The 12934-nt window shown below is 57.1% G+C and overlaps 1 protein-coding gene across 11 annotated transcripts in view; it reads left to right on the top strand.

Annotated features, from left to right (window-relative positions):
- The window catches only part of CACNA1A (calcium voltage-gated channel subunit alpha1 A), a 210364-nt gene extending 203267 nt beyond the window's left edge, over positions 1-7097 (top strand). For 6 of the 11 annotated variants that reach the window (XM_027586362.2, XM_027586361.2, XM_027586359.2 and 3 more), the window contains 7 exons: positions 812-921; positions 1034-1172; positions 1344-1457; positions 2783-2818; positions 3883-4069; positions 4368-4618; positions 5499-7097. In XM_027586362.2, coding sequence (XP_027442163.1) covers positions 812-921; positions 1034-1172; positions 1344-1457; positions 2783-2818; positions 3883-4069; positions 4368-4618; positions 5499-6215 — 1554 coding nt within the window. In that variant the 3' untranslated portion in view covers positions 6216-7097. The remainder of the gene's footprint in view (positions 1-811; positions 922-1033; positions 1173-1343; positions 1458-2782; positions 2819-3882; positions 4070-4367; positions 4619-5498) is intronic. The other 5 variants (XM_027586366.2, XM_035722017.1, XM_027586363.2 and 2 more) reach the window with 3 other exon arrangements.
- The last annotated feature ends 5837 nt before the right edge of the window (positions 7098-12934 follow it).

Here is a 12934-nt window from a genome sequence, read left to right as displayed (position 1 = left end):
TGATGTGGAGCAGAGACCTGAAAGAAAAGAAGAGGGAGTGAGCCATGTAGATATCTGAGGGAAGAGCACTCCAGGCGGAGGGAACAGCCAGCGCAGAGGCCCTGTGGCAGGACTTTGAGTTTGGAGAACAGCGAGCGATAGGGCCAATATGGTGGAACACAGTGAGCAGGAGTGGTGGGAAGGGGGCGCCTGGGCGGCTCAGTCGGGAAAGCGCCTGACTCACGATCTCAGCTCAGGTCTTGAGCTCAGGGTGGTGGGTTCAAAAAAAAGAATGGAGACGAGGGTGGGAGGTAACAGGGCAGACTGTGTAGAGCCTTGGGGACCCTGGGGAGAATTTTGACTTTTGCTCTGGGTCAGATGGGAACCGGGGCGGCTCCTCTTAGAGGAGGGAAGTGACCACACTCAGGTGATCGCTGGCGCCCTCTGGTGGCCATGGCAGGTAAGGGCTGGAGCAGGGAGACCTGGGAGGAGGCGAATCGCCTGGTCCAGGTGAGGCTGTGGGGCCAGACCTGGGTGAGAAGTGATCCTATTCTGCATGGACTTGCAAGGAGGAGTCTAGTGGACTGGCTGATGGACCGGACCTGAGTGTGACAGCGCGCGCGCGTGTGTGTGTCTGTGTGTGTCGGCGGTGTCGAGAATGACTTGGGCTGGGGGGCAGAAGGGGCAGGGGGAGTGTTGAGCGTCCTCTGCACAACCTCCCGCCTGTCTCTCAGCTGCAGCTTTGGCCAGACCTTGAGCCTTGAACACCCTCCCCAACCTACTCCCTGTGCCTCTCTACCCCATGCCCACACATTGCTCTCTGCCTCTCCAGAACCGGACACCACTCATGTTCCAGCGCATGGAGCCCCCGTCTCCAACACAGGAGGGGGGACCCGGCCAGAACGCCCTCCCCTCCTCCCAGCTGGACCCAGGTGGAGGCCTGTGAGTGTGGCTCTGGCCAGGAGGTGGGGATGGAAGGGCAGGGGGCACCATTCCCCGGTGCGGACGCCCCCGGAGCGCCCACGGCCACCCTGCCCTCTGTCCCACAACACAGGATGGCTCATGAAAGTGGTATCAAGGAGAGCCCGTCCTGGGTGACCCAGCGAGCCCAGGAGATGTTCCAGAAGACAGGAACATGGAGCCCAGAGCGGGGACCTCCCACCGACATTCCCAACAGCCAGCCCAACTCCCAGGTGCCTCTGTGCCCCCCCCCCACCTGACCACCACCGCCTCCCAGCTCCCGGGCGCAAGCAGTACAGGAGGGAAGGATGTGGGCCCCACAGCCACAGCTGCACACACACCAGGCCACCCCTGGGGCCCAACAGGCCGCAGGACTCACCTGGCCCTGCCCTCTGCCCCCACAGTCTGTGGAGTTGCGAGAGATGGGCCGAGATGGCTACTCGGACAGTGAGCACTACCTCCCCACGGAAGGCCAGGCCCGGGCTGCCTCCATGCCCCGCCTCCCCGCGGAGAACCAGGTGAGGGCTTTCAGCCACCCCCTGGGGCTGGACTCGGGCCCCTAGGCTCCAACACGCAGCCCAGGGCATCTCTTTCCTCTGAGACCTCTGCTGGGGTGGGGCCACCTGCACCCTCAGCAGCGGGGGGGGGGGGGCAGGCCCACACTGGAGTGCCGGGAAGGCCTGGACCTCTTACCTCCTCCCTGATGGCGGGCAGAGAGGAGCAGGGGCTCCCCTGGGGCAGAATACAGTCGTCCCTGCCAAGTGCTTTCCATCTACCCGGTTTGAAGGTGCCAAGGCAAGAAGATGTGGAGGACATGTGGGGGTGTGGGGGGGAGGTGATGTGTCAGGGCCCAGTGAGCTGCAATCAAGAACACACACACAGGCATGCATGCACACGCACACACACACGCACCACATGGACGTATGTGCTCATACTCTGCATACACGAACGCACACGCATGCACACAGTTCTGCTATCGGGAATTTGGCAGGTCCTAGGACCTGGTAGCAGAGTCTGGGGTGGACCTGGGGGCAGCTGGGGTTTGTATTTCCCATCTGGTCTTTGTGGGGGCCACTGGGGAGGGACAGAGGTGTGTGCCTGTGTGTGGCTGAGCTGCAGCGCCCACTTGGTTAGTGGGGGGCGGGGCGCGTGATCCCACTGCCCCAGGCTCGCAGGGACAGAGGGACCAGAAGCCAGAAGCATGGCTGGCTGCCCGCCCAGCCTGAGAGGCAGGGTGGCATGTCTGGCTGGGGCGGGCTTCCCGTGTGCTGTGCTGGGGCGTCTGCACGGGGGGTGAAGGCTGTGCTGTGCCTGGCTGGGCCACGGTGGCTCAGGGACCTGGCCTCTGGCTGCGGAGAACTTGGGTTGGGGGGCACCTAGCTGCATGTGGCTGCCAGCGCCATCCCCCCGACCACCCCCAGGACGGAGTTGTTGGGCCCCAAGAGAGGGTCCAAACAAGCTGGCTGATGGCCACCCCCTTCCCAAGCTTTGAGTGTCAGCCGGAGCCAGGGCTGGGGCGCATTGCATGAGGCAGAGCCCAGGGCCAGGGGCCTGTGGCCACGCCACCCCATCTGTCGGTCTCGTGCCTCTGCCATCTGTCTGTCTGTGGTGTCTCCTGTCTGTCTCCTCTGTGCCCTTGGGAGGCTGGCCAGCCGGGCCTGGGGTCACCTACGCACCAGGGACTTTAGCCTCTTTCCCTGCCTCCCTTGCTCCCCCCCTCCACTGCCCAGGTTCTGCTCCCCATGGCATCTCCATGTACCACCTCTCACTCTCCCTCTTGGCTTTTATATTTATTTTCTTCTTTCTGTTTTTCTGTGTGCACCATCCCGTGGGGCTGTGACAGAGGAGAAGGGGCCGGCCACGTGGGAATAACCTCAGTGTATGTACCGCGCCGCCCGCCTCCCAGCTGGGCTCCGGCCCCCTCTTCCCGCCCACCCCCCCTCGTGGGAGTCCTGTCATCTCTCCACCCCTTGGACCCCACCCTTTCTTTGCAGACTGCACCCCCCTCCCCCATGAAGCCCCATCCTTGTGTGTTGTGTCCTCTGTGTGCCCTGCCAGGGGGGAGTGGGCTGCCCCCCACTCCCCCCATCTTCTCCCCAAAGCCCCCCCCCCCCCGAGCCAGGAGGTGCCATCCTTCTAAGAAGCCTGATCTGCTGCACCGCCTGGCCCACTCTTTTTCAGAGGCTCGTTCCCCTCACCCACCCCTGACCCTCTGGTGCCGAAGCCCTATGTCCCTTAAAACTGCAGGGCCACTGGCCCTTCGGCCAGTCCAGCGTTGAGTGTGGTCTTTCTCCTCTCCTCTTCTGGCAGCAGAGAACCCCAGGCCCCTCTCTGGGGTCTGACCCTGGGGCGCGCAGCTCGTGCAGGCTCCCAGGCTGCAGGCCAAGAGGAGCGGATCCCCCCAGGGTCTCAGATGCCAGGGCAACCCGTCAAGGGCTGGTATAGGAGTCAGACTTGGGTGACCAGGAAAGCCCGGTCCCAGCTAGGCCGAAGAAGGACAGTGAGCTGGGATGCTGGGCGCCCCAAGCACATAGGAGGCCTGACCTCCGCTGTAGGAGGAGAGTAGGCAGGAGTGAGCGCAGGGCCCTACTGCCCTGCGTCCCCACGTGGCACTCTGGATGGGGAAAGCTGTCCCCTTCAGCTCACCTGCCTGTCCCTGGCTGGACGCCCAGGGCTGGGTGGTACCTCCCAGGGGTGGTCCTGAGAAGCAGCAGGGTTGGGGGTGGGGATCGGATAGGGCCCTCTGGCCAGAACCTGGGCCCAGCCTGGGAGGAGGCAGAGACGTCCTGGGACCCTGGTGGATCAGAAACGGAGCCCCATGGCTCACTCAGACTCTGCCCCAGATGGTCACACCCGGTCACTGAGGGCTGATAGGGCAGGACAGACCAGGACCACTTGGTGTGGGCCACTGACCCTGGCCCGCTGGCCTGTCCACCCCCCCAGACCATCTCAGACACCAGCCCCATGAAGCGCTCAGCCTCCGTGCTGGGCCCCAAGGCCCGGCGCCTGGACGACTACTCCCTGGAGAGAGTGCCGCCCGAGGAGAACCAGCGGCACCATCAGCGGCGCCGGGACCGCGGCCACCGAGCCTCTGAGCGCTCCCTGGGCCGCTACACAGACGTGGACACAGGTGGGCTGCCCCGTGGGACCCAGGAGACGGGGGGGGGGGGGGGGGGGGGTGTTGGATAAGGCAGAGCTGGGCAAACATTGAGGGAGAAAGGGAAGAGGGGCCTGGATGAGGAACAGGACTCTCAGGGGACAGGAGCAAGGGGCCCCGAGCTAGGCCAGCTGTTGCTAGACCTCCATGGTCCAGGGGAAGGGGCCCCTCTCTAGAGCCTACAGACCCCCTGGGTGGCCTCCTGGGCGCACATCCCACCCATCCCTCCTTCACGGCCATCTGTTTGTCTGACCCCAACCACTCGGCCCAGGCTTGGGGACAGACCTGAGCATGACCACCCAGTCCGGGGACCTGCCATCTAAGGAGCGAGACCAGGAGCGGGGCCGGCCCAAGGACCGGAAGCATCGGCAGCACCATCACCACCACCACCACCACCACCCCCCACCCTCCGACAAGGAGCGCTATGCCCAGGAGCGGCCTGACCACGGCCGGGCCCGGGCCCGGGACCAGCGCTGGTCCCGCTCGCCCAGCGAGGGCCGAGAACACATGGCGCACCGGCAGGTGGGTGTGGCACCGGGTGCCCCTAACCCGAGCCCCTGGGAGACCGGTGCGGGGGGGGGGGCGGGGGGGTTGGGGGGAGCACACCAGATAGCCACGCTAGGTAGGGTCCTCCCTCCCCACTGTGACCTCTGCCTCTGCCCACCATTGGGGTCCCCAAGCCCCCGGAGGGAGCCGGGCAGGAGTAGGCACTGCCCCCAGCCACTCTGGCTCCCCACTCTGCCCCCCCCAGCCCCCCTGCCCGCCTGCCGCCCCCTCCCCCGCAGCTGCTTCCTCTTTGGTTGTGGATCACGTTTGAGTTTCTGGCCAGCGCGGTCCTTACGGCTCATGCCCCCCGCTGGCTGCCTGCTGCCTTTTGCTTTCCTTTAACCCAGCTTCCGTTTTTGTTTCGATTATGATTTCTGTCCTCTGGACGCCTGTGAGTAATTTTTGAAACTTCTGCTATTTAACCCCGAAACTTACAAAACTCCATTTCTCATTTCTCTTTTCACTTTGTTGTGTTGGTTTTCGATTTACCCTCCCTCCTTGTCTCTCACTCCTCCTCCCTCTCCTCCCCCTCCTCCCTCTCCTCCCCCTCCTCCCTCTCCTCCCCCTCCTTCACCTCCTCCTCCCCCTCCTCCCTCTCCTCCCCCTCCTTCACCTCCTCCTTCCCCTCCCCCTCCTCCCCCTCCTCCTCCTCCTCTCTGTGGCTGTTGCTTTTCTCCTTTTTTTCCATTCAAATGTCCTGTGTCCCCCTCTCCCCCCCCCGTCCCTCCCCTGTCCCCTTTGGTTTTCCTTTGCCCCCTCCCTCTCTCCCTCCCGTCCTCTGTGTCTCCTCCGTCTCCTTCTGGTTGATTTTGTTGTATCTTTTTTTTTGATTTCCTTTGTTTCAATTTTCGTGTAGGGCAGTAGTTCCGTAAGTGGAAGCCCAGCCCCCTCAACATCTGGTACCAGCACTCCGCGGCGGGGGCGCCGCCAGCTCCCCCAGACCCCCTCCACCCCCCGGCCACACGTGTCCTATTCCCCCGTGATCCGTAAGGCCGGCGGCTCGGGGCCCCCGCAGCAGCAGCAGCAGCAGCAGCAGCAGCAGCCGGCGGCGCGGCCGGGCCGGGCGGCCCCCAGCGGCCCGCGGAGGTACCCGGGCCCCGCGGCCGAGCCTCTGGCCGGGGAGCGGCCGCCCGTGGGGGGCCACGGCAGCAGCCGCTCGCCCGCGATGGAGCGGCGGGTCCCGGGCCCGGCCCGGAGCGAGTCCCCCAGGGCGTGTCGCCACGGCGGGGCGCGGTGGCCGGCGTCCGGCGCGCACGCGTCCGAGGGGCCCCCGGGGCCCCGGCACCACGGTTACTACCGGGGCTCCGACTATGACGAGGCCGACGGCCCGGGCGGCGGTGGCGGGGAGGAGCCCCGGGCCGCGGCTTACGACGCGCCACCCCCTGCGCGACACGCGTGCTCGCCCAGGACTCCCCGGGCCCCGGGCCCGGCCTGCGCTTCGCCTTCCCGGCACGGCCGGCGACTCCCCAACGGCTACTACCTGGCCCACGGACTGGCCAGGCCCCGCGGGCCAGGCTCCCGGAAAGGCCTGCACGAAGCCTACAGCGAGACCGACGACGACGACTGGTGCTAAGCCCGGGCGAGGTGGCACCCGCGCCCGCCCGGCCCCCCCACGCACCCCACGCACACGCCCCACGGGGAGGAGCCGCGCCCAGGCCGCGGGGCCACCTCGCTGCCACCTGCCCAGCACACGGGGGAGGCCCGGGAGGGCCCAGGAGAGGACCTGCCGGACGACCCCGGACTCTGGAGGGAGTCCCCAGGACCCGGACACTGCCAGGGTGTCCCGCAAAGACCCTCGGCCGGAAAAGCCGCTCCTGGGCAGTGATGCGCACCCCACCCAACCCCGACCCTACCCCCCACCACCACGGGGGCCCTCGGGGGGCAGACAAACCACACAGCCAAGGGATTCGAATTAACTCAGCCATTTTTGGAGAACCTTGGGGAAAATGGAAATTAAAAAAAAAAAACATTTTTAAAAGAAAAACGGGGAGAAAAACAATCGCTTCTATTGATGAGTTTTATCATCTCAATCGAATCTTTCCTTTCCCTGATGAACGCGAGCTGGTGGCCCGTGTGTGGCAGAGAAGCCGGAAGTGAAGCCGAAACCCAGCGTCCCACACAGACCTCCACCAGACACTCATACCCCACACACGTTCTCAGACACACACAGGAGTGCTTGCTGGTTATACCAAACCCTACTATTACTGCCTGCAGAAATCAATTTAAAAAAAAACAATTTTAAAAAGGACAAAAAAATTAATGATTGAGAAAAGAAGCATTTTTTCTGACATTTGGTCCTGCTTGAAATAACAAAAGAAAAAAAAAACCACCACCACCACCGATTTCCTTTGCTTCTTTTTTCCTTTTTCCTACCTTGTTTGAAAACTGTGGGCTTGGGACTGTGAATTACTGCATGACATTCAAAAAGAAAAAAAAATAAAAAAGTTGAATCAAAGGGCTTTTGATTAGACTGGTCTTTATCCCTCTGCAAAATGCTCCCCGGGTCTCTTGGCGGAATAGTGGAAGGAGGCCCTTTGAAAGTGTTTGAAAGTAGCCAAGGAAGCTGGGAGTCTCCAATCATCCAATCTTTGTGATGCCTGGGTGTTGCTCCAGAGTCAGCAAAGAACAAGGCAGACCAGCTCTGTTCCTCACCTCACTTAGCGCAAGAGCTCTAGAAATCCTGGCTACCTTAACAAGCCCAGGAAAGCCAAGGCCAAAGATGTTGCCCAGGTCCTTGCCAGCTGTCCTGGCTGGAAGGCAGAGCAGTGTCCCCCACTGCCACCCCATGCCTCCACCCTCAGGCACCCAAGGTCTCCCACCATCTGCCTGCCAAGCCGGTTCACCATTCTGGAAGATCAACCATCCTGCATGACCATCCTGCTCGACTGGGCCAGTGGGACCCCAGGGAGCACCTGTGAGGCCCCAAACATTAGCAGAACTCCTATTGGAAACACCCTGGCAGTGGGGAGTCCTAGACGTCAAAGGTCAGAGCAGCCCACCCATGGAAGGCAGGGGATGGTCAGGGCCAGCTCAAGATGCAGGGTACAGGTGGAGGTGGGGTTCTTACAAAAGGGACTGACAAGCCTTCCCTCCCTCCCCCTTCCAACCCACCCTGCACCTGCCTGCACACTCCCACTCCAGACGTAAGGAAGCTGGCCCCACAGCTGAACACGGTAGAAGTCTCCCACCCTGCCGCCTGTCCCCAGGGCCTCACCTCCCTGCCTATTCTGTGAATGCTTCCGTGAATATGGGCAAGAGCTACAAAACTGTAGACAGTGAGATCAGGAGGTCAGCGGGCTGTGTTGATTCAGGTGAGCAAAAGACCAGTTATAACCCCTTCTTCAGGTTGAGCTAAGAGGCCTTTCTTTGGTCTGAAAGAGCAGCCCCTGGTTCTCCCTAGAAAGGGCTTCAGAGATTTCCACAAAATCTATAGACACAGAGAGGGGGATGGTCCTCAGGGAACATCAGGGTACCTGAAGAAGGAAAATCAGAGGCCAGGCAGCGGGAGACTAACCACAGACATCTACTACACCCCAACTTTTGGGTCAGTCATTGGACCCTGAGGAGCTTGGCACCACCATCCTCCCTAGAACCACTGCCAACTCAGCTCCAGCCTCACTGGCTGTGTGACCTTAGGAAAGTGACTTAACCTCTCTGTGCCTCTGTTCTTCCATCTGTAAAATAGAAATAATAATAATAACACTATTTATGAAAATTAAATGCATTATTCTACATCAGCTGCCAGCAAACTTTGCCTTAAAGAATCAGAGAGTAATAGTTTCAGCTTTGTGACCCAGACAGTCTCTGTTGCAACTCTTCAACTCTGCCCTTGTACCAGGAAAGCAGCCAAACGTAACATGTTAACAAGTGAATGTGGCTGTGTTCCAATAAAACTTTATTTGTAAACACAGGCAGTGGGCCAGATTGGGCCCTTGTCCTACATCAGTGGTTCCCAAACTTTCTGGTGTCAGCACCTCTTTACATTCTTTTTCTTTTTTTAAAGATTTTATTTATTTATTTGAGAGAGAGAGAGCAGAGGGAGAGGGCAAGCGAACTGACTCCACGCTGAGCTTGAAGCCCGTCACGGGGCTGGGGCCCACAACTCTGAGATCATGACATGAACTGAAATCAAGAGTCTGATGCTTAACCAACTGAGCCACCCAGGCACCCCCCCTCCTTTACATTCTTAAAAAAATTATTGAGAACCCCAAAGCATATCTACTTATGTGGGCTATATTTACTGATATTTACCATTTAGGAATTAAAACTGAGAATTTTTTAAACTACATAGTTTTTAAATCACAATCAATAATAAACCTACTAATAGTAAAAAAAAATAAAATACAATAAACCTAATAGTAATATTTTTAATGAAAAATAACCACATTTTCAAGAAAAAAAAATCCACGAAAAGAGAGACTTTGTTTTACATTTTTGTATCTCATTCATATCAGCTTACGGAAGACAGCTAGATTCTCACATCTGCTTCTGCATTCACCTTGCTGCAATATCCGATACCTTCTGGAAACTCGACCACACACATGGGAGAGAATGAAAGTATTAAAGGCACAGGACATCTTAATAGTATGATAAAAATAGTTGGCCTTATAGACTTCCTGGAATGATCTCAACAGCCCCCAGGGGCCTGGACCCCTTTGAGAACTGCTGTTCTCAGAACCTCACCTGTCTCAGAGTGAGCAATTATCCACCACTGACATTATTACCCCAGCACCAAAGCAGAAAGTTTGACAGGTCTTGCTCCAGACCCCAACCCTTGAACTTACCTTGGGCAAAGAAGGCTGAGAGACTCCAAATGGCAAGGCGGCAGAGCTCCTTCTATAATCATGACATCTAGGAAGTGACCAGTCCAGCAAAAAGCTAAATAGAGGGTTTTGACTTCCTACCCAGGCAGTTTAGCCAATCACAAGCCCCGCAGACTTCTAGACCAGCTGCCTGACCAAGGCAGGGCTGGCCTCTGGCAGAGGTCCACCTTTCATGGTGCTGAAGCTATTCAGGAGCACGTGGGCCCATCTGGAGCCAGGGAAGCCACAGCCATCTGTCCACGAGGGAACAAGGCCCATTGTCAGAGCCCCCTACAACCCCTAGACCCAAAGGCCAAACCTGTGGCTGAGTGCCAGGAAGCTGGACCCCAGGCCTCCACCACCCACACCTTTAGGCTGCAGCAGGTGTAAACTGCCCAGGAGACTCAGAGTGAGGGAATCAGGAGAGGAAAAGGCAGGGGGTGGCTTGCCTTCAGCCCTGGTCTCACAACCCTTCCTCACATCCCTGGCCTTAGCCACAACATCTGGAAGGCTGAGGAAAGGGCAAGGAAATGGAGACTCTGGACACCAGGCCTGCCATGCAAATGCCCTGGGCAGCTCCCTTCCTGAGATAAATAGTCTGAGAGACCCAGGTTTATTACAGATGTGTCCTCAGGGCTTCAGGGAACTGCTTCCCTGTAATCCACAGCCTCCAGTCGCTATCTCTCTCAGCCTCAATGTTCTGTCTGTGAAATGGGGATGTACCGCTGTGTCAGGAGGCAAAACATTTCCTCTACCCTCTTAGATTCAGTGACTGAGGCCTGTGAATTAAACTAATGCACAACAGATTAATAGGGGGGAAAAGGCACACAATTTTTACTAATGTCTACATGCATAGAAAGGCAGTGAACTTCAAAGAAGTGATTAGACCCAGGGGTTTATATACCATTTTAACAAAGAAAAGGGGGTTTGGCCTTCCAGGGATGATAAATTGTGGAAAAATGACTAGGAAACGTCTGGTGGAAACGAATGGAAGATAAGGGTTATTTTCATAATGTTTGTTGATGATACAGACTCATCTTGGTGCCTCTCCATCTTCAGTGATGACTCACTCTTCTCTTCCTGATATAGGAGAAAACGGAACACCTTCAAAAAGGGAAATTTATGTCACCTTCTTAAAAGGAAATGTATGCCCTGCTTTTAGGTAGAAAAGGGGAGGACAGGGGTGCCTGGGTGGCTGAGTCCTTAAGCGCCTGCCTTCGGCTCGGGTCATGGTCCCAGGGTCCTGGGATCGAGCCCCGAGTCTGCTTGTCCCTCTCCCTCTGCTGTCCACCCCCACTCATGCCCTCTCTGTCTCTCTTTCAAATAAATAAATAAAATCTTTAAAAAAAAAAGTGGGGGGGGACAGAGACCTCTTCTGCATCTCACTTGCCTTCAGCTCAAAATAATCCTTTTGCTAAAGTGGCAGGTTTGGGGGTGGCACATCTGACCCCCTTCAGCTGCCATCAAAGGACTGGCAGGGTGTGGATGGGTGACAGTGCTTGGCTCGAAGACTTGTGGGAAAGCCAGATCCATGTGTGGGCGCCAACCAGAGCACCCCAATACGGGAACTACTGGTTGCTCAGGAACTCTGCACAGCACTGAGATGAAGGCCTGATTTTAGGAAAGCAACCAGAATGAGGAGGACACGGACAAGACACTCGGCCAGGAGGCTGTGCATTTGAAAAGCCTCACCAACACAGCGAACCAGGTATCTCACAGAGACCGGAGCTCAGAGTGATAAAACATATAACTAATAAAAAGCAAAAGGAAAACAGACGGCTTAAAAAAATTTAAGGAAATCGTAGCAATATTGCTCTGCTAGGACCGACGTAACAAGTTACCAGACTGAATGGCTTAAAACAACAGAAATTTATTGTCTTACAACTCAGGAGGCAAGAAGTCCTGCAATCAAGGTACTGACAGAGCTGGCTCCCAGATAAAGCCTCTGAAGGAGAATCTGTCCACAGCTTTCATCTAGCTTCTGGTGGTTGCTGGCAATCCTTCGGCGTTCCTTGGCTCGTGGCTGTGTCACCACAATCTCTGCCTCTGTCTTCACCTGACCCTGGCCCTGTGTCTCTATGTGTCCTCTTCTGTCTCTTATGAGGACACTTCCACTGAATTTATCACTGCCCCCCGCATCCAGTATCATCTCATCTCTGTCCTTACCTTAATTACATCTGCAAAGATCCTATTTCCAAATAAGGTCCCTGTGGTTTAATAAGAAATACATTTGGGGACTCCTGGGTGGCTCAGTTGGTTAAACATCTGCCTTCGGCTCAGGTCATGATCCCAGGGTCCTGGAATCAAGTCCCACATCAGGTTCCTTCCTTGGTGAGGAGCCTGCTTCTCCCTCTGCCTGCCACTCCCCCTGCTTGTGCTCTCTCTCTCTCTGACAAATAAATAAATAAAATCTTTAAAAAAGACGTAAATAAATGTATTTGGTCTTTGTCCCAAGTTCCAGGTACAGAGCTCCTAAAACCCTTGGAATTTCCTAAGTCATAGGAGTGTCTTCTATCATTTATAAGGGCCCCTCCCTTTTTAAAAAGATTTTATTTTTAAGTCACCTCTACACCCAACGTGGCGCTCAAACTCACAATCCCGAGACCAAGAATCACATGCTCCACTGACTGAGCCAGCCAGGCGCCCCCATAAGGAGCCCCTTTAGATCACACCTGAGTTTATGTTAATGAGATGACTTAGAGTGGGCCCCGTAAGTAGCTTCAGGATGGGGCTGGTCACCAGACAGACCAAGTCCATTAGAGGGGGGAGCTTTCAGACCCACCCCCACCTCCGTCGCCCTCTGTGTGTCCTACAGGAGCTGACTTCACCCTGAGCCTGTGTCTCAGGAACACAATTACTGTGATGAGGAGTCACCCATACACTTGCCAATGTTGACCATTGCTATGGACTGAATTTTTGTGTCGCCCCAAAATTCATATGTTACCATCTCATTCCCAGTGTGGTGGTGTTTGGAGGCGGGGCCTTTGGGAGGTGATTAGGTGATGAGAGTGGAGCCCCCATGAATGGGATTAATGCCCTTATAAAAAAGACCTGGGAGTGCTCTCACCCCTTCCAGAACATGAGGACACATCGAGAAGGTGGTGTCTATGAATCAGGAGGGAGGCAAGCAGACCCCGCCAGACACCAAATCTGCTGGTGCCTTAATCTTGGACTTCCAGCCTCCAGAACTGTGAGCAATAACTCCCTGTTATTTATAAGCCACCCGGTCTCCGGGATTCTGTTACAGCAGCCTGAATGGACTCAGAGGGCTGAACACCTGCGGAGGGCCCGGTGGATATCGTTGCGGAGGTGAGGGGACAAGGACTGATGGCCGGAGGAGCGTCTTCAGAGGGGGTGGACACGGAACTGCTCTCATTCCACCCCTGCCCTGGATCTGCCATGACAGCCCCATCTGCTAAACGTGACACCCACGTTCCATCTGGTCTCCTGTCCCTGCCTGGAATAGCAGACCGAGCCCCTCTGCAGTCTT

The sequence above is a fragment of the Zalophus californianus genome, chromosome 1 (assembly GCF_009762305.2).
Source record: "Zalophus californianus isolate mZalCal1 chromosome 1, mZalCal1.pri.v2, whole genome shotgun sequence".
NCBI lineage: Eukaryota > Metazoa > Chordata > Mammalia > Carnivora > Otariidae > Zalophus > Zalophus californianus.
Note: the sequence above shows the minus strand (reverse complement) of the source record. Positions and strands in the feature narration are given on the sequence as shown.